This window comes from Cynocephalus volans, chromosome 15, assembly GCF_027409185.1.
Source record: "Cynocephalus volans isolate mCynVol1 chromosome 15, mCynVol1.pri, whole genome shotgun sequence".
Taxonomy (NCBI): Eukaryota; Metazoa; Chordata; class Mammalia; order Dermoptera; family Cynocephalidae; genus Cynocephalus; species Cynocephalus volans.
In genome coordinates this window covers 92,971,153-92,992,381 of record NC_084474.1, presented here as the reverse complement: position 1 = coordinate 92,992,381, position 21,229 = coordinate 92,971,153, and the positions used below count along the sequence as shown (strand labels likewise).

The 21,229-nt window shown below is 47.1% G+C and overlaps 1 protein-coding gene across 4 annotated transcripts in view; it reads left to right on the top strand.

Moving 5' to 3' along the window:
• AGO2 (argonaute RISC catalytic component 2) overlaps nucleotides 1–21,229 on the top strand; it is a 107,736-nt gene that overhangs the window by 17,285 nt on the left and 69,222 nt on the right. Inside the window, exon 2 of one of the 4 annotated variants that reach the window (XM_063079240.1) lies at nucleotides 7,587–7,708. The exons of 2 other annotated variants lie outside the window; for them this stretch is intronic. Coding sequence is in view for 1 of the 2 variants with exons in the window: in XM_063079238.1 (XP_062935308.1) it covers nucleotides 15,886–16,000 (115 nt within the window). In the remaining variant the exon portion in view is untranslated. Of the gene's footprint in view, nucleotides 1–7,586; nucleotides 7,709–15,870; nucleotides 16,001–21,229 lie in introns of those variants that run through there. One more of the 4 variants, XM_063079238.1, reaches the window with a different exon arrangement.

Genomic DNA, 21,229 nt, shown 5'->3' with positions numbered 1-21,229 from the left:
GTTTGCTGTGTCCTGGGCACGTGTGAAGTGCTGTGGGCATGTTGACTTAACTATCACCATGACCCTCATGGGTACTGTCATCCTCCCTATATTGGAAGTGAGGAAATGAGAGGCACAGAGAGGTTCAGGCCACACAGCAGTAAGTGCCGGATCCTGGATTCAGACCTGGGCAGCGCCTTCGTGGTCTACGACCTTGACTGCTGTGATGAGGTGTTAGACCCGGGGGTGGGTGGGCTCGGGACAGGCTGGTGAACTTTACCTGGGTCAATGAGAAGGGCAGCTTGTGTTGCTTTGCCATAATTAGTCAAACATACAGGCCTTTCTTTAAAGGCTGGTCAAGTGAAGCAGTGGACATACAGGACTTTTTAGGGAATTCTTTGATGAAGAACAAACTTCGTTAAGCAATAAAAGGAAAAAATTGACTTGCAGCTTAGTGGGTTTGATTTTTCCAGTGTTTTAATTAAAGAACAATCAGTTGAATGGTATTTTTAGGATGCTGTTTGGAATAAATGGATACTGACCTGAAGTTATTTTTGCTTTTGCTTTTTTTAACCGTGGATTCTGAGTCTGTTTGAGCTGCGATTCCCTCTGGTGTGCTTTGTGGGGCTGACCCCGAAGAGCTCTGAACGGTCTGGGTGGGGGTGGGGGGAGGTTCCATCAGCTGCCCTTGGTTGACCTGTCAGGCATTTTCTCAAGCGACTCCTGCCACTTGCTGATGTCTCAGAGGGTTGCTCTCAGGGAAGTGATCTGGGAACTAAGGTGGGAGGTGGACGTTTCATGGTTACTTGGGGTGCCCTGCGGCCCCCTACCTCTGCCTCTTGGTCACCATGGTCTGTGCTTTGACTTTACCCCTTTAGGCTCTACCATCGTAGTCCCTTCACTGCCCTGGAGTCCTTTCATGTGCTCACATCATTCCTGCTCTGGTGTGCAATCAATGAGTTAGAGCTGGGAGCAAGAGGACACTTAAATTCAGTAGTAGGTTTGAGAGAGGTTGTGTGTGTGTGTGTGTGTGTGTGTTTTGGCATTTTCTAAAAGCGACAAGGGCAATTAAGTCTTCAGGTGATTTCCTTTCGCTGCCTTTAGCATTATAACTGACCAAGGTTCCAAGACTGGTGATGAGCAGGTATTGGTACTTTAATCCTCCCACTTAGTAGCCAGGTGGGGAAGCTGTTTGCTCACGGAAAGTGCTGAGGAGCACCTGTTTGTTCAGGTCTTTCCTCAGTGAAATTTTATGTATTTTGAAGTGAATGATGTTTGCTGTCTTTGAGTTGAGCACTTGATAAATAGTTGTTTAAACTGAAATAACTGGATAAACTTGGAGCTGACGTGATGATTTACCAAACATCAAAAAAAAAAAAAAAAAAAAGGCACAGGAAATGTGCCCTGGTCCCTATGTTACAGGATTCTGAAAGCTCAGTGTTTGTACACACTGTGTGTACCTGCCCCCTTTCTACTCTGGGTTGTTTGTGTTAGGAGAATAATAACCATGTTAATCCAGAGACATCTGTAAGTTAACTTAAAACATCCAGACCTGTTGTGGATCATTCCATTTATTTTGGAACTATCACGGAACACTAGCATGTGTACTAACAATTAACTCCATGTTTATTCTGTTGAAGTTTTCCGTGTGTGTCCATTTCCCTTTTCTGAATGGTAGTTTCCTAGAGAAAGTGGACTGTCTAGTGCAGACTTTCTTCACTTCTCACACCCTAGGTCAGTGCGGCACGACCTTCGGTGGTGTGTAAGCGTCTTCTGGTCTCTATCACTGTCACTTGGCGTGCTCAAGTGAGCCTCAAGACATTGGGTGGAGAGCTTAGTGTTCTCGGACAGATCAAACCTACTAGTCCCTCACCAGCTAACCCATATTGTTGCTGTTCTTTTAACTCAACGGAAACCAGGTTAGAAATTTCTAGTGGTCTTAGTACTGGAGTTCTATACGTAGCTGATGTTTGCCCATATATGACTATAATTCCTCGAGAAATCTCAGGCAGGACCACTGTGTCTTTAAAGAAAAGACTCTGGATGACAGCGCACACCCACAGAGTGATAAATTCAGGCAGCAGTTTTTAAACCTTTCTGGCTCAGGACCTCTTTACATTTAAAAAATATTATTATTATTATTTTATTTTATTTTTTTTTAAAGATGACTGGTAAGGGGATCTTAACCCTTGACTTGGTGTTGTCAGCACCACACTCACCCAGTGAGCTAACTGGCCATCCCTATATGGGATCCGAACCCGTGGCCTTGGTGTTATCAGCACCACAATCTCCCAAGTGAGCCATGGGCCGGCCCTACATTTTAAAATTATTGAGGACCCCCAAGATCATTTGTTTATGTGGGTTGCATCTATCAATATTTATCGTGCTATAAATTAAAACTGGGGAGTTTAAAAAACATTTAATGTAATGAAATGACAATAACAAACCATATGTATTAATATCATTTTAATGAAATAATTTTTTCTAAAACAAGAATAGTATAATGAGAAGAGTGGTATTTTACTTTTTTATAAAATCATTTGGCTGAGCCCGTGGCGCACTGGGAGAGTGCGGCGCTGGGAGCGCAGCGCCGCTCCCACCACAGGTTCAGATCCTACATAGGAATGGCCGGTGCACTCACTGGCTGAGCGCCGGTCACGAAAAGACAAAAAATAAAATCATTTGGCTTAATAGAAGGGAGCGATTGGCTTCTGTGCTCAGTCTGCTGGGATATGTTGCTTTTGGTTGATGTGTAAGGAAAAAACTCTGGCACTTACACAGATATGTACCTGGAAGGGAGGATTATTTTAGTAGCCTTCTCAGGTAAATGTGGATATTCTTTGCTACTACACCAAAATTCAACAAGTTGTAGTTTCTTAAGGTTACTTGCAGTATAGACTCCAAAACCTTATTAGCTGCAGCTTGAATGGGTCCTTTACCAGGTATGATTTTGTAACATTGTGCAGTTGGTCGCTCGAACCTACTGGTTCACTGAGTTATGCAGATTTTCCAAATGTTGACACATTTCATTACACAAGTTCAGAATGTGCTGTTCATGAACATCACCTCTGATCTCATCAGAAGTCTTCCAGTGCTGGAAAGCTGCGCGCTCACAATGGTGAGTGTAAGTTTTCCACACCTCTACTTTTCATGTCAAAGCTTGAATTTTATAATTCCAGCACTTGCCATCAGCTGTTTTCTTTGGGTTGACAGTCCATTTGGTTCCGTTTTGAGGAGATTCTGCCAGACACCGTGCTGCGCTGTCCCACGGGAAGGGCCGGAGTTGCTCCGCACACAAGCACTCTTCCCTGGGAGGTCCTCACTTCCCGTGTCCTCACACAGAACGTCAGAACTTAGGAGTCAGGGTCAAATAAAATTAATACATTTTACTGCTTCATTCAGGACACCTTAAGGTAAACTGGCTTTTTAAAAATGGTGTGTGTACATTATGGTGGTAAGTCTGGGGCTGAGAATACTGTTGGGTGCCGCCCTGGCCCTGCGTTGTGCAGATGCACCTGCGTTTTATCTGCCACTGAACCGTCAGAGCAGGTATCATCCCAAGGGAAGCACATATAGCTTTGACCTTGGGGCCTCCAGAGGGTCTTGAGGACCTCCGGGGTTCTTCAGACCACACTTAGAGAATTGCTGAGTTAGAAGAATCCTAAATCTGTTCTGTTTCACTCTACAGAGTGACGTGTGGTGTGTGTGTGTGTGTGTGTGTGTGTGTGAGAGAGAGAGAGAGAGAGTGTGTGTGTGTGTGTGTGTGTGTGAGAGAGAGAGAGAGAGAGTGTGTGTGTGTGTGTGTGTGTGTGTGTGTGTGTGTGTGTGTGTGTGTGTGTGTGTGAGAGAGAGAGAGAGAGAGAGAGAGAGAGAGAGAGAATACTTAATCCCGGTGCGCTTTAGAGAGATGTTCCGCTTTAAGTAAATTGTGTCATGATTTACAAACATGCTTCAGTGAAACCACCCAAGGTGATAGTCTGATTTGGAATCTAAATCCTCATGTGTGTGGAGTGGCTCCCCCGGCTGTGAGTGGGTGAGGGATTTGAGGGCCTTGCTTTTGTATGCAGGGTCTTTGGATGGACTACTCCTTTGAGCAGGTGTGGGTGGGAGGCGCTGGGTAGGGAGAGGTGTCCCCAAGCTTCTTGTGCAGAGAGATGGCTTCAGGGATTGTGGTCTTTAGGAGCCAGCCTGGGCAGGGGCCATGTTCTCTTTGGATTGAGGCTGAAGGAGCTGGGCCTCTTGCTCATGTCTTGCAGACTTCTTTTTGAAAATAAGGAGTTTTAGTGAGTGTTGTCTTCAGAGTATTGAAATCCTATTTGTGCTTTTTATGGAGAAGTTTATAGGAGTTATTGCCTTATTTTAAAAAGCCTCTGTCTTCACCAGGTGATGCGGGTGGGTCTTTCTGATAAACGAATCACACATTGAGTTGGGTGCTCATCTAAGAGAGGTTAGCAGTCATAAAGTGTCCTCCATACCTTGTTAGTATCCAGAATGGCCTTTTAAGCATTTCTGTGGGTCTTGGAAAAAGACCCCCTTCCCTGCCACCCATCCAGCCTGTTCTTCATTCCATTGTATTTAAAAATAAAGTGTATCCCTCCCTCCCCAAGAAATAGCCAGAGTGCTCTTCATCACTGTGGCTGTGTTTTTAGGGTGGTTTTCATGTGCTTTTGGCTGGCAGGCTCTGACCTGCTCCAGGAAGGTGTGGGTGAAAGCTGTGGCCTACGTTGACGGAAGTATCTACTTGATGTTTAATCACAGGCACTCACTTCTGAGTGTTTTCGTGTCATTGCTGAAGAGTTGCGCTCACCCGCTGCTGTCCCGCGATGGCCCTGGCCCAGGGACAAGGACGGGAGCCTCATTATCTGTTGCCAGGATGGGGGCGTTGTCTTCCCTGCTGTTCTCTCTGCTGTGCATCTCTTGTCGTTTGTCTGTCTTTCTCAGGGCATCCATCCATCCATCCATCTATCCATTTGAGGTCTTGAGCACCTTATCTGCTGGGCCCTTTTCTAAGTCCTGATGAGAAAGCAATGACTAAAACAGACTATTCCTGCCCTCAGGAAACTGATGTTCTAGCAGAGAGGTAGGCAGACATTTGGTGCAAGGTGTGTGCAGACTGAGTGGCTAGGGGAGGTCTCATTGAGAAGGTGGATTACCGAGGGAGTGAGGCTGCAGCCGTGGCCTCCCAAGGGAGCCGTGGACAGGCCAGTGTGACTGGAGCCCAGGCTGGCAGAGAGGGAGGAGGCAGGGGGCCTCCCGTGTCATCCTGCTGTGACCACACTCCTTGGAGACTCTCGAAGGTTCCAGCTGTTTTTAGAACACATCCTGACATGGGAACCTGGCATTGGGATGCAGTGTGGTCTCTGTAGCTGACTCCCCAGGCCCCTGCCAGCACCACCCACCGTGCTGCTGGGTGTGGTGTTCCCTTTTCTGCTCATGGAAGTTCCTTCCTTCCATGATCTGCTTACAGTGAGTTTCTTATGAACCATGCCACATATGCACGAATCCCTCACCTCCCATTATACTTGGCTGCACAAGTCTGTCCCCCCACCATATGGTCAGACCCTGGCATAGATGTCTCATTCAGGTGATGATTCCTCTTAGGGTCCCATGGGCATTAGGTGCCGGGGAGACTGAGGGGGTGGGTGTGGAGGGGGCAGCATGGGGCACCCAGGGGTAGGAGCAGCACTGGAAACCCATGAGGGACCCCTTTGCTCTGTGGACTCTCCTGGGGGCCACCCCGATTGCCTGCAGGGCTGGCCCATTCAGGTGCACGGACCTCAACTGGACACTCTGTTCTGTAACCCACAGGTGACCCTTTATCAGTCCTTGGAGCAGGTGGAAAGTAACAAGTCTAGCAGAGACATCCCCCCTTACTGCTTCCATCTGCCTCCTTCAGTGTTCAGGGCTTCTCCAGGGATGGTGGGTCAACAGCCCAGACCACAAGGACTCTGCTCGCACAGTGGAGTCCAGGCCTTACGTGGAGGTTTTCTTGGGGGTCTTGGCCAGCGTCTCTCCAGGTTGCTGTGGGCAAGGTTTGCAGACCACACACTCTTCCATCCGCTGTGACCTTCCCCAGCCCTTGGCCTGCCCAGCGTGGGGGGCTCCCCGAGTGCCAGCTGGAGGGCACAGAGACGTTGTGAGTAGAGAAACCACATTTCTGTCTGTTGGGTCACCACTGGCAACTGCAGAAAGAGAATAAAGGTTGATATGGCCAGTTTTCTGAAGACGGGTGATTTTCATAGAGAAGGAGATCAAGAAAAGCAACCACTGAGCAACTGTAAGTTCTCTGTGGGTTTGCTGCTTGATCTGGATGCTGTGAAGGGAGGAGCCATGAGGCCAGCTGGTGAGACCAGAGAGTGGCTGGAGTCCAGCCCAGGTGGACTGGTAGCCAGTGAGACGGTGAACACGCATGTTCTGGCTGGTTATCTGTTTTGTAATGCTAATATCTGAAAAAACAAGACCGCTCACAAAGCCCCACATCACCACTGTATGTTCACGTGCTGTGGTTGAAGAAGATCTGAAGAGTCAGGCAGTGCTGAGAACTCTCAACCCAAGGCCGAGGGAGGTACCAGCTCCTCTTCAAGGAGAGCATAACGAGCTCAGTGTTGAGACGGCTCACTGATGAATATTAGACACGTACATGTGTGGTACAGGCAACAAAAAATGTATCGTTCCGAAATGTATAGTTCGGTGGCATCAAGTGCATTCACAGCGTTGTGCAACTAGCTCCTCTTACTTAGTTCCAGAACATTTCATTGCCTCAAATGGAAGCCCTGTACCCCTTAGCAGTCACTCCCTATGGCCCCTCCCCAGCCCTGGCAACCACCAGTCTGCGTTCTGTCTCTGGATTTGCCTGTTCTGGGTATTTCTTTTATATGCAATCATACATGTGACCTTTTGTGTCTGGCTTCTTCCACGTACCCGTGTCTTCAAGGTCTACCCATGTTGTAGCATGTGTCAGCACTTCATCCTTTTTAGATGCACCCCGTTCCCTTATAGGGATGTACTACGTTTTGTTTGTCCACTCATTTGTCACGGACTTTTAAATTGTTTCCAGTGTAATTTTTTTTTTAATTATAAAATTCTTACTTTGCTGTGCTTTCGAGCCTTGCCAGAATTATGAATGTGTGTAACTTTCTCAGGATAGATAGGCTAGTTTGCTGTTCTTCCACATCGTGCTGAAAGCATGGGCTTTTGGAGAATACCATAGCTGTTCCTCGTTTGCATGTGTGGTGGGTGGGAGCCGCGTGTTACTGCACGTGAGCCCATTCTAGCTGTGGTATCTCCCTGAGCCTCCTCTGCAGGGATCAGAATCTACTTGGTTTCTTCATCAGACGTATTAAAATGTAGTTGATATCCTGGAAGGATGTACTTCAGTGTTATTTCTCTGTGTATGTCATTATGGAAAAATCTTACCTTATTTTCATTAAACCTCTCTGAGATGTAAATATTTTACTGTGGTTTATAATCATGAAAAAGCAATTTATTCTGCATAATTTGTTTATAACATTGGTCATGTTTAGTGTATTTTCAAGCCTTGAAGGCATGGAACATTAAGCAGAGTGGGGAAAATAAAGTTATTTTTGACACTTTGCTTCCTTTTACAGGAGATAATTGACGTGTTCCTTTACTAAGGACCTCATCACACCTGGCAGCTTTTCCTACACGGTAGCTGTTAAACTTCCCATTCTCACTTTGTTCCTGGGCTAATTCTGAAGCCTTTGAGCAGGTTTGTAGCTTTCTTCTCCTTTCTTGCAAAGTTCCTTTTTTTCAGCTTCACTGGTCCCGTTTATCATCATTCCTTTTCTTGTTCAAGTTTACAGTCAAGAGAAAACTGTTGGGAATTAAATCTAAGCATGGACCAGCGTGTGAGCTCCCTCCTCAACCTGCTCCCAGTGTAGCCTCTGACTTAAAGTTGGTTACCCTCGTTCAGAGCGGTTCTTACACCACTGATGAGAGCTGCAGACCCTCCCCTAGAGGAAAGCGTGTGCAGTGTCTGCAGCACTTGTGCAGCTTCAGGCATGCATGCAGCTGGCGGTCGTGGCCCTGCACATCTCAGCAGGGCAGGTGGTGCCGCAGCGCCCCACACCCCGGCCCTGCCCTGGCGTCAGCCTGCTGGGGCTCCCCCAGGCTGGGGCATCCCATTCCACTTTGGTCATTCCCTCATTGGCTGTTGTTTGGTTAGACTTTAAAAAATACTTTAAAATTTCAAATATGTATGAAAAGAGAGAAGTTCCAACATGGTCATCCCACCAGCCTCAAAAAGTATCAACACATAGCCAGTCTTATTTCCTTATCTGAATATTTTGAAGTAAATCTCACATACCTCATCATTTATTTATGAATACTTGAGTGTGTGTCTCTGAAAGATAAGGACTCTTTAATAAACGGGTCACAGTACTATGGCCCACAAATAAATGGCCATTCCTTAACATCATCAAATATACAGTCAGTGCTCAGTTTTCCCTGATTGTCTCGAAAATGCTTGTTTATTTTTGGTGTGTTTGAATCAGTACTCGTACACATAACTGGCTGTTAATTCCAACATACCCAAGCATTTTTTGCATATGGTATTTTCGGGTTCTGAAAAGTTAACTCCATCCAGGTGAAAGCCACTGCCAAGCAGAGGTGGCGTTTGCTCTTTACTGTTCTGACAGTGCGTTGGTCGTTCCCATGAGGTCAAAAATGTTTATTTTTTCTTGTGTCGTTTCCCTGGCGCTCCTCAAACCTTTGTGGCTTAAAAGAGCATTTCTTGCTGCCCCTGAGCCTCTAGGCCGCTGGGACTTTGTGACCCACTTGGACATCTGGGCAGCAGCCAGCCCACAGTCTGGCCGCCTTGGCTGGGCCCTCACAGGCCTGAACACCTGGGCTCCTCCATCAGCAGGGGAGGTGGCTCACCCCTGGAAGGCAGGAGTCCCAAAAGTGGGAGCAGAAGTAGATGCTTTTGCAAGTCCTGGATGGACTGGAACGTTTGCTCCCATGCCACCAGCAGGCAAGTAGTGAGGCTGAGCCTGAGGCTGTGGAAGGGCGGTAGGGCGGCAGGGCCGGGCTGTCGGCCCAGCCAACAGCTGTGTGTTGTTGCAGGCGGGAGCTCTTGGGGGAGTCTGTTAAATCGGGCCCTAGTGAAGCACTGACACATGCTACAACATGGATAAACCTCGAACACCATGCTATGTAGGAGAAGCCAGGCAGAAGGGGCCACATGTTGTGTGATTGCACTTACAGGAAATGTGCGGAAGAGGCAAATCCACAGAGACGGAACACAGACAAATGGCGGCCAGGGGCTGGTAGAGGAAGGGGTGGGTGACATTAAGTGATTGCTTAATGGGCGCATGGTTTCTTTTGGGGATGATGAAAATGCTCTGGAATTAGATAGTGATGGAGGTTGCACAGTATTGTAAATGTACCGAAAGCCACTATGTTGTACACTTAAAAGTGATGAAGATGGTAAATGTTATGTAAATTTTAATAGTAATAAGAAGAAGCTGGCCCTGGATCATTTCATGCATATTTATCAACCCAGCTTTCCAAACTCAGCCCAGCTCTGAGCTTGCAGGCACCGGTGTGCTTTGCCTTGGGTGTGCATTTTTAGTTCACTGACTCCTTGGTGACGTTTGGGGTCCCATCTTATGCTAAATGGGATCCACCAAGGCACATGAGACCCAGTTGGGGGAGCCTTAGGGAACCAGTACAGCCCAGGGCCCTGGCCTGGTGTTCTGAAGCGAAGGGTCAGTACAGGGTCCACCCTACAGACCCCAAAGAAGTAAAAAAGCTGGTGGCTAGAGGCTGGAGCCTGGCTTGGGTGGGAAAATTCTGTAGTCCTCATTTAAAAGATAGCAGTCAGGGCCCTGCATCTGGCACAGTCCATAATCTCAGATATGTGCAAGTATCATCCATTTTTTTTTCTCTGTCTTCTGAAGAACATAGAACACAATTTCGATTTATTTTAAATTGTGAACTTGTCTCTCTTCAGGAAGGATTTGATTAAAGAAGCCAAACAGTCCTGGGGATTTTATCTGCTTGATTTTCAACAATTTACTCCTAATTAATTATTCTGACTAGAAAAAAATTGTACCTCTACGGGATGCCAGTATTTAGAAGTGACATTTCAAATATCTGGTTGGACAAATTGGGGAAATTTTCTGATTTCTGTCATTTGTTAAATTTGCTTTTAAGTGTCCCCTTAGGGAGTCGTATTCATTCCAAGGGCTGGGAATTAAAGTCTAATTTGTATTCAGCTGAATTAGATGGAGCCACAGGTATCGGCTGCAGAAGACTTGCTAAAGCTTGCAGGGAAATCTTACTTACAACAAGGCTAAAGCTTATTTTACTTAGTCATTTCAGATGTTCTTAGTATAAGGAGCATTTTGGTTTTTTCTGGAACATTGTGGTTTTCTAATAGCACAGTGATGTATATAGTTTGCTATTCAGTGTGTGCCCTGTTGTATTAACATTACAGTATTTCTCACAACATAGCGATTGTAATTTAAGATAAATGTGGGCATAGTCTTATAACTATCTGCTGAATTGGGATGCTGGATTTTGAAATATATCACTGAGGAGAGGACAATTTTCCCTTTCCAGTGGCAGTGTCACAGACAGGACCTGTGGATACCCAGGCTGCAGGTATTTTGATGTGTAATAAGAACTTATTTTATCACAAGCAAAGATATAAACAGAGACCAAATTTTCCCTTCATAATATTTATTTTTAACATCTATTTTACTCTTTTAAAAAATAATAACTCTGATGTGTTCCTCGTAGAAAGCATAGTGACTAGGATGGGATGTATTAGTTAGGGATAGATAAAGCTCTTAAAACAAATAGACCCAAATGTAATGGTTCTTGTGGGAATCCCAACCCTGAAGAAGCTTATTTTTCTTTCATGTAAGTTTCCAGAGGTATGTGGGCTCAGGTGCTGTGCTTCCTGAGGCCATGCAGGGATTCAGGCTGCTGGGCAGCTTCACCCTGGAGGGGAAAGACTATGGAGGTGGGGTGGCAGGGTTCCCATGGCTGGCTGGCAGCTCACCTGCCCCCACACACCTTGCCTCCAGGGAAGCCTGAGGGCACAACCAGCCAGCAGACTGCCATGCTGGGGAGCAAAAGGAAGATGAGAATTCACCTGGAGACGACTTGTCACGGTCATTCACATAAACCAGCCTACTTCCCGCCACGCCAGGCATTGCTCTAAGCTGGGGATGTGCCAGGGAACAAAAACAGGATGATGCTTTGCGGGCTGACCCAGTGCAGGAGAACAGAACGTGTGATGTGCCAGGTGGGAGTGCTGCAGGGAGAAGTGAAGCCAGGGTGGGGCAGGCACGTGCCATTTTCCAGGATGTATTTGGCAGTGGTCTCTAAGAAGATGACCCATGAACAGAGACCTGCAGGAGGTGAGTGAGCGAGCCTCAGGGTCTCTGAGGAGAGGTATCAAGCAGAGCAGAGGGCGTGTGCGGGAAGATAGATGGTCATGTAGGGGTGAGTGAGGCCATCGGGGTTCTGGGCAGAGTCGTCCTTCCCAGTCTCCCTGCTGCTGTGTAGACACAGAGGAGCCCCTCTGGGGATGGTGGAGTGATCCTGGTGGGACAAAGTGGTTGCTTAACCTGCATGTCAACAGTGGAGATGGTGAAGTCAGTGGGTTCTGAACATTTTGAAGGTGTTTTAAAGTTACAGCAAAAAGAATGTCATGGGCTACATGTGGGATGGGACAGAAAAGAATCAAGGTGGCCTCAACAGTTTGGCCTGAGCAATGGCCTCATGACTGAGGTGGGAGTACCTGGGTGGCATTAATAGCGTGGGGCCTTGGTGATGCAGTCACATGGGCTTGGAGGAGTCAGGAGGATCTACTGGACTAGAGTGAAGGCAGAGAGTGGGAGGAGGGACAACTCTGTCCAGAAGGGCTGTTGTAAAGGGACAAGAGGGCAGAGGAGGAGCCGGGCGAGAGCAGGGGTATGGGAGTTGGTCCAGGGCGCCATGAGTGGATGTGGGACCTGTCAGAGTCTAAGGTTTCTATTGGATGTCCAAGTGGAGGTGTGGAGTGGGCAACAGGAGGTTCTGGGAAGACGCGTTGACCAGGAGTGGTCAGGGTGTAGAGAGCGTAGGAAGCTATTCTCCACAGGGACCCCAGCCCCGGGCCTGTTGTGGATGGTGGGCAGAGCCAACCTGCTGGGCCCCAGTCTGGAAGGTGCAGCAGCTGGCCAGGAGGAGAGAAGCAACACTGAGCGGGGTGGCGTTCACTGTTGTCAGAGTCCCTGAGGGACACTTGGCTTGAGGCCAGTTTTGTTTGTGTGGTGGGAGCAAAAGCCTGGTGGGGGTCTTTGGGGTAGTGAGGCAGGGTGGGTGGAGGCAGCCAGCAGGTGGGGAGTCATGGGGAGGGGATCAGAGTTTGTTCCTTGAGTGGATGTCCCTTGGAGTTTAATTTATCTGAGAACATCTTTACTCCATCTTCATTCTCTAGAGAAGGTTTTTCCGAGCACACACTGACTGGACACACACTGGGACGATATTGTTCCTGTGTTTGGGCGTGCGTTGTTGCTGTTGAAGGTGGCTGTCTAGTCACAGTTGTTTTTTGGCTGATCTGTGTCTCTCGAGCATCTTTTAGATCGCTCTGCTTTTGTCTTGTTTGATTGGTTCATTGTAAGACGGAGGATTGCAGCATGTTTATATGCCATTGAGAATAATCCAGTGTTCTGGTGCCTGAGGGGATTATGCATGAGCAACGACTGAGTGAAGGGCTGTCCTCGCTCGCCCCCTCCCCCAAGTTCATGGGCAAGAGCAGGCAGAAGGCACGGGGTGGGGTTGGGAAGATGGGGGCTGCTGTCTGATGGCTTTTCCTCCCTCTGATTGGAGCTTGTGGGTGGGTGATGGGAAGGTGTGAAGGTTGTCCCTGAGGAGGATGGGACGGATGGTAGGTGGGCAGCGTAGGATGCAGGTGTGCACTGGGGGACTGCGGGAGGCTGCGGTGGGATGCAGACCCATGCAAGACCAACGTTGTGTCAGCCCTTGGTCCCAGGGGGAGCCCACGTTCTCTGTGCTTACCATCTTTCTGTTTTGTTTTCTTTTTTGCCATTGGAGACATTCCTTCCTGTGAGCCCTACAGTGCATCGAAAAGTCTGTTTCATGCAGGACACAGTTGCTTTCTGGTGGGAGATATCTTCCAAGTGTCTGGCTGGCTGTGCTATTGGAAGCCCGAGATTAAACTTTTAAAATCCGCTCCCATTTCCCCCATTTCCTTGACTGCAAATGTGATAGATGAAGGGCTTCCCACAGAACACTCCTCAACTCCATGTGTATTTTTAGGATGAGCTGTACTCTGTGGTCCTATTTATCTTAACAGGACTGAGTAACAGTTGGATGTCTAAACAGTCTGTATTGACTTGGGGGTTCTTCTGTAGGGAACATAACTTTGGCCAAGAAAATCTGGTAGGTGTGGCACTATAAAAAAATTTATTTGTTCCAGTTTTCTATTGCTGTGTGAAAAAAGCCCTCTACACTTTGTGGTGTACAATGACAGCTCTTCTATTGTGCTCGTGGATCCTGTGGGTTGTGAACTTGCAAAAAGAATGTACGGCTTGTCTCTGCTCCACAGTGCCTCAACTCTGGGCTGGAGTCGCCTGGACTCTTCTCTCACTCGTGCGGAGCCTGGGTTGGGTGACTCAGCTGGGATGGTTAGCCAGGACGCCTGAAGGTGGACTCTCCACGTGGCTTGGGCTTCCTCAGTCCGGTGACTGGGTTTCCAGAGGAAGTGGCAGGAAAGCAGACATTTCAAGAGAATGAGAGATGGAAGCTGCCTATGTTTTGTGGCCAGAAGTCCCACGGCATTATTTCTTCTCTAATGCCAAAGCAGTCCCATGCCTGCCCAGATTCTAGGGAAGGGTCATAGGCCCCGCCTGGCAGTGGGAGGAAGGAGGCTGTTTTAAAACTGCCACAGTATTGTCCTTCCAAAAAACTTGATTAGGACCAACTTCAAGTTTAAGAAACAGAGTCACATAAATGGCCATGTTCTTCAATATGGTCCTCAAATGCCATTTTTTCTTTTGAGGCGGTGTGCAGGAAAGACTGGTCCTAGGTGAGCGGTGAATTTTAACTGCGCCCTGGCACAGTTAGGCAGTACTGTTGACAGAGTTGCACATTGCACCTTTTCATGGACATCTAACATGAGTGACCATGCAGAACCTAATCTAAGTTTTCTCTGAATGAGGGGCCATTTTTCGGATCTTTAAGCCTCCTGTGATCCTGGCTTATCAAGTGTGCTGCAGGGGACAGAGCAGAGAACATAAGTCAACACAAGCCAGACAGCAGAGGCTGCTACCCAGTGCAGGACAAATAAAAGGAAATATCTTTCAAGCAGGTTTTATACTTCTCCCTCTTTTGTACCTTACAGTTTTTGTTGTTTGTAAATAGCATCTTTATGAAATTAACTTTTCCAATTAGCAGTTGTTTACATGTAGGAATGCAGTGGATTTTTAAGATCTAGTTTTTTTGCAGGCTTGTTGGATTCTGTTTAGTTCCAGCAGTGTACCCGTGGTTTCCATTCTCATCTTCACACAATTGATCAGGTCATCCACAACTGTTTCTGGTTGTGTGGCTTATTTCTGTTCTTCTCTTACTGGACTGGGGAGGGGCTGGGGATTGTCCTGGGTAAAATCACAGAGAAGATACTGCATTCAACAAGACGACATGTAAACGCACTCTAGGTAAAGATTTAAGCAGTGTTTGGTCTTTCTCCGAAGTTTGACAGTTGATGAGAGGAAACTGCTTTAGAAGGTCCCACCTTAAGGAGTTGAATACAAACTCCCTGACTCTGTGAAGACCTGCTGCCTAGGGCCAGCCCGTGGCTCACTTGGAAGAATGTGGTGCTGATAACACCAAGGCCACAGGTTCGGATCCCTCTATAGGGATGGCCGGTTAGCTCACTAGGGAGAGCGTGGTGCTGACAACACCAAGTCAAGCGTTAAGATCCCCTTACCAGTCATTTTTTTTTTAAAAAAGACCTGCCTTTGCCTAAGATAGTTCTTTTTGGTGCGATGGCTTTAGAACATCTGAGCACAGCACCTGGAGTGTCCTCCTGCGCAGGGATGTGCTCTCTCTGTGGTCCCAGCCTCGTCTCATGGGTTGTGCAGGGTCTTGCTGAGGCCGTTTCCTACCTGCGTTGCCACCTTCCATGGCTGCACTGCTTTTTGGAACACCCGGCTCCTCCATGCCATCCTGTTGCATCCCTTCTTTCTCTTTCTTACTCTTCTGTGTTCGATCACGTAGAATAATGAGCTCAGTGGTGGATGGGGCACCGGAGAGGAGAGTCGTGCGCCCTGCAGCCCAGGGCCGAGCCCCAATGGGTGGGGCTGCCACAGCATGGGCATCTGCTGTGCCTCCGTCTGCCACGAGACTCCAGGCAACAGGGTCACCTGGCAGAGGACGCAACACCTTGGTGCTGAGGGTCAGGGGCTTGTGTACTTCAGCAGATGGGCAGGACATGTTGATTTTAGATCAGGTTTAAGGGGATTTGAGGTAGCTGGAGATATCTCAGTACTGATTTTTTCTTAGTCCATTACCAACATTCAGGCTTGAAGTCAGGAGTTGGTCCCAGCGGGAAGGACCCCAACTCTGGCAGGGAAGTGGTGGCCCTGGCCCAGTCCCTGCTGGTGTTCATTGTGGCTATTGCCAGAAAAGCAACTAGAGAAGGCAGAGGTCTCCAAACTTGGAATCATTTTCCAGCACACCTAGTTCACGCTTGTGTATATGCAAACACGACACAGGTGAAAGTTTACAGAACGGTCCTTTCCTTCATAGGTGAGACGTGCCGTTACAAAGGAAGAAAAAGGCGGCCAGTGGCGACCACCTGCAGCTCTGCTGAGTTGTGAGGCTTCTTGTGCCAGGCTGCAAACCCCACCCTGAGCTGGTGCAAACATCATGCTTCCTGAGCGCGGCAGTGAGGCTCTCGGAATTGGAGTTCCTCGCTGTGCTTTCGGAAAGGGTTATGGAAATGAGGTGGCTTTCTTGCCACCTCAGGGTATGATTCAACCATGTAAGTGCTAGGAGAGTGAAGGGGCTTCCCTTCCTGAGTCTGCCATGGGCAGAGGAACAGGATGTTTGCCTGGGTGGTGTCATGGGGAGTAGGTGTAAATGAAGGGAAACAGATCTCCTGCTGAATCTTTTTCTTTGATGTAGTCCCTTTAGCTGTGATGTAAACCCAAATTGCTGCTTTAGCCTTCCATTTCCAGTAGCATGTTCACCAGCAGTGGTGCAGAAGAGCAGGTGCACTTTGGGGCGGGAATACCACGTTTACATCCTGCCCTGGCTGCCTGGGTTCCTTGGGCAGGTCCCCATGGGCTGGCTGCCTGGCAGATATCATGGTGGCCACTGTCTGGCAGGCGATGGCACCTCCACAGTGCAGGACACCTGCCTCTTACCTGCCACTCTGCCTCATCCCTCCCAGTGTCTGTGTGAGGACCACGGTGTTCATCTTTGGAATGTGCATTGGGAAAGGGGTGGCCTCCCATCTTCACTTGGGCATGTATTTAAATCTCTCTGGATGTCTGTGAGACAGTAATGATAATGACTGTGTTTGCATTTTAAGTTTTTATTTTAACTTTGGCAAATGTCAGAGAAAGATAGAGTGATGTGTCCAAACACTCCTTTATCCTCTTCCCAAAGTTTGTTCATATTTGCCTAGGCTTTTAAAAAATAACATTATTATTATATTTCTAATGATAAATATAGTATGCCAACTTAAAAAAATACAGAAGTATAAAGAAGAGTAGAAAGACCAATTATAGCTTGACTACTCAGGAATAATTGCTGTAAATATTTTGTTTTATAATCCTTTAATAAGTTTTCCCATTCCTACACTGTGTGTGTGTGTAAATACAGGGCAGATGGTTTTATATTAAGCACCACCTCTTTCTGTGTAGTAAATGTATGTGTGCAGTGTCGCTAAACTGTTGTCATGGTTTATTTAACCAGTTTCTGCTGATGAACACTTCATTCATTCTCAGTCTTTTGTTATAATAAGCTAGGATGGATGCTCCTGTGTATAGATATCTGAGTTTTTCCTTAGGACAAATTCCTAGATGTTGAGTTAGTAGATCAAAGGGCACACAATTTTAACAGCCTTCTGAGCCAGACTCTTAAAATCATCCAGCATGAATGAGAGTGATCACTTTTTCCCTGCTCTTACCAGCGCTGGCCAGGCAGAAAATTATTTACAATTTAAATTTGTGTTTCTTTAATTAAAGGCTAAATATATTTTCATGTGTTTGTTGGCTACTAGTGTTTCTTATATGCACTATCTGTCCAGATTCCTTGCCTATTTCCTGTTGGAGTTTTTAATCTTATTACTTTATGTAAACTATGTGTGTTTAGGTTTATAAATTTATGGTGTCACAAATTTCCTGAATTTGTCATTTCAATTAGAGTAGCTTTAAAAATCAAACATAGCCAAGTTCGTCTTTTGTGGCTTCTGCTTTTTGGTTGTGAGAAAGTGCATTCCCACCCCAGAATTATAAAAAGCTATTAGATTTTAAAACACTTCTGTGGATGATTTTGTTTCATTTAAAAATATTATCTATTTACAGTTTGTACCCATTTGGAATTTATTTGTAATACAATGTTCAAGGGAGCTCACCTTATTTTTTCCCTCAAATATTCAGAAAGTCATTCAACTCTATTCTTTCTCTCCCATTGATTGAAATGCCACCTTATCCCAGCCTGAACTCTGCTGGTGGCCATTTGTAGGGAGATGGTGATGATTTTTCTCTCTGCCCTCTTCTGAAGGTGAGCGCTCCAAGAACAGGGTCCTTGTAGGTGCTTGGGTCACAGAACCATCAGTGAGATGGTGTGCATGAGATCCTAGCACAGGGCATCGCATGGCCAGCCCCCAGGGATGGGCAGCTGTGGTCTGGCTCTCAAATCAGTTACGCACCATTGTTGCTGCGTCTCTTTTTGTCTGAGTTAAACATATCTGCCATATCAAAAGGGTTTGAGGCAGCCTGGCCTGGTGGCAAAGTTCATGTGTTCTGACAGCTACAAGGCCTGAGTTTTGAGTCCCACCTTTGCCTGCTAGTTCACTTCTGGCTGCCTTGGTTTCCCATCTGTGAAATGGGGACCATATTTGCCTTACCCACGATAAGGATCAAAGGAGATGATAGGTGTGAAGGTATCTGTACAGTGCCTAGTGCAGAAGTGGTGGCCATTACTTCCTAAACTATTATGGGAGCTTAAAATATGAATACACATATTAAAAAGGGAAATTAAATGTTTTATGTACATATTAAGAAGTGTGCTAGGTATCTAGGATGAATCAATTACTATAAAAGCACACAAAATAAAGTTTTTTGAGCTTTCCTATCTACTTAATACAGATGGGAGCGTGAGAGCGATAGGCTAGATTCTTATATTTTGGGTAAAAAAAAAAAGATTAAGGTTTTTTAGGGAAGAAGACTGTTTCCTGAAGTACCAGAGATGTCACATGGGCTCTTGTAAGGGAGGTTGGCTGATTCAACGGACAGTGTTCGTGGATGGGTGGGGAGCGGTGAGTTCAAAATCCAAGTCTTTGGCTTGTGGTCTGCTGGCCAAGTGCCTGGGGCAGAGTGACTGAGCCCCTGGCTCCTCATCAGTGCAGTGATGACAATACGTGTCTGGGAGAGCAGACGTGAGAGCAGACTAGAACGAGGATGAGATTTTGAGCCTGGGGTGGAGGAGATGCTTGATAAATGCTGGTGTCTTTAGTTAAAACAGTGTAGATTGTTTGCAAAAGGTGTAGTAATAATATGGATGCCTCATGATTTTGCCCTAACCACATTTGGCATTGAGTTATAAATCAATAAAGGCATTTTTACTAAGAGCGAATGTGACATTAAGATATTGTTTTATTCGTCTGTGTGTTCTTTCAGTCAGCAGTTGCACAAAAATGGACACAATCTCTGCTGTTACGATGCTCACATTCTAGGGGGAGAGGTGAATCACAAGAGAAATATAAAATCGAGACCAGTGAGGGCTGCAGAGAAGAAGAGTGAGCAAAACGTGTGTATAAGATATTTTTTAGGACTTCGCTGAGCTTTTGTCAAGCACTTACATGGTGTGGCTAAATTTTTTGACAAGCACTTGAAGAGGATGGCTGGTCTACTTAGTAGGACCAGCAGTCTGATGACCGTGGTCTCCTGGGTTGCTGTGACCTGGGAACATTTCTGTGGAGGGTCATTTACATCTTACCATTATTTCTTGAATTCCTCTTTATATTTATTTTAGTATTTCTAATATTGTTGAGTGAAGACAGGTGGTGGATCAGAGGGGATGTTTTTAACTTGTGAGGGAAAATTTATTAAAAATTTACAGGGAAAAAAAGTTTTATAGATGATGGGTGGCTTTGGGAACCATTTCCCAAAGAGATAGTGGTAGTTGGAATTTCAGGTTGAACCACAAAAAGTCCATTAAAAACCCCATCAATGAAAATAAAGAACAATATTGGTAGTCATCTGAACGAGGGTAGTTGGATGTTTGTTTCACAATTCATCCTAAACTGTATGTATGTGTCTCATACTATATTACTCACTAAAATAAGGTTAACATATTTTTAGAATATTACTCACTAAACCAGAAGAGCTGAATGACTAATGCTGGTGGTAGTCCTCCGTGCTGATCCGGGGGGCTGGCGTCGGCTGCGCCACATGGATTCCCACTGCCGTCCTTCCCTGGCACCTCACACCCCCGCCCCTGGAGTGACTGCTCCCCTGTTCAGGGGCTTCCCACGGCCCCTTCTTTAGGTGTTGCCAAGAACAGGCTGAGACAGATTGGGAATTCCCAGAGAAATTTTACCCAGGGTGAACAGAAATGAAGACGTCTAGGACCTGTGACCTACGTATGAAGATGACACATTTCTGAAGAGCAGCTTTATGACCTGTGGGGAGCTGCCCAGGGTCTGGTCCAGGCCCTCCTTGCTGCCTTCATTCCCAAGTGGGAGGTGCCAACCCCACCTTCCTGAGGAGCAGCAGTGAAAGGCCCGTCTCAGGGGTGGACACAGCCTGGGAGTTGTCACGAATACATGTGTGCTCTGTCCCCACTCCTACAGGAGATGGGGAAGGGGACATTTCCTAAGCTGAGACCGAGGTGCTGAGGTTGCAGCAGGGGTCTGTCCTCAGGGACCAAGGAGTCCGGGGCTCTAGCCGAAGGTCAGCGTTCTCCCGACTCCCCCTAACATGCGCCCTGAGCCTAGTGCTCTCCGGGCTGTTCATTACCACAGTTTAACACTTTAGTGACACCAGCCGACTCCTGAGCACAGCTACCCCTTGTTCCAAAACCTACCAATAGCACAGTTTTTACTAGACTTCGACTGGGGCGCTTTCTTGAGCCTGTCACTAGCTGACTGGCATCGGGAGCCGTGTGGTGGCCAGTGGGCGGGTCCAGTGCCTCCTTTCCCCCGTGACACGTTCATCCACCCTCTTCTTTCTGCCGTTCTTTTGGTAGGCATTCTCTGGGTCTGAGACCCCCCAACCCACCCCCCAAAGAACAGGAGTTCCTTTTTTTCCCCATCCTGTCATGTTTTACTTTTTTTGTGTCCTTGCACACCTGGGGAGTTGAGGCACTCACTTTGAGTCGAGTTTGCCATGGCTTGGGAGTCACAGCTGGGGAGGTAGCAGGTATCCAGCTGAAGACTTGGCTCCCACCCAAGCTCTACTTGGCCTTGACACCTACCCCAGACATGAGAGCGAGTGTTCCCATGTCTTGGCATGTGTCCATTTCTCTGGGAATGAGAGCCAGGTTTGGTTTTGCTTTCTTGGTTCGCAGTTGGCTAGTTGGTTGCGGGGTCTAACACTACAGCACTGCAGTGAAGTTCTCCAGCTGACAGAGCAGATGTTCTGTCTGCATTCTTTGCACTGGCTCTGAGAATGCCTCCCTTCATTTCACCAGAAAGGCTGCTGTGATTGTGTTCAGTGTGGTTTGGTCGGCTGGGCTGGCCATAAGTGATTCTTGCCTGTGTGGACAGCAGATGAATTGTCAACCATGTGTCCTGGCTTTAGCAGAAGAATACCAGTTTGATAGCATCTGCTTTCTGGTCTGTGCTCCCATGAGCCATCAGAACGGAGTCCTGCCTGGCCAGGGGATCCTGAAGCCTCCGTTTCCTCATCATGGGATAACCAGATGCAGATGGGAGACACTGTTCACACCTGGCTTGGTCCAGAAGTGCCCACCAGTCCTCAGCGATTTTTATCATTTTCTTTGGCCTTAATAATTTCTACCTGGTGCCCAGCATAATGAA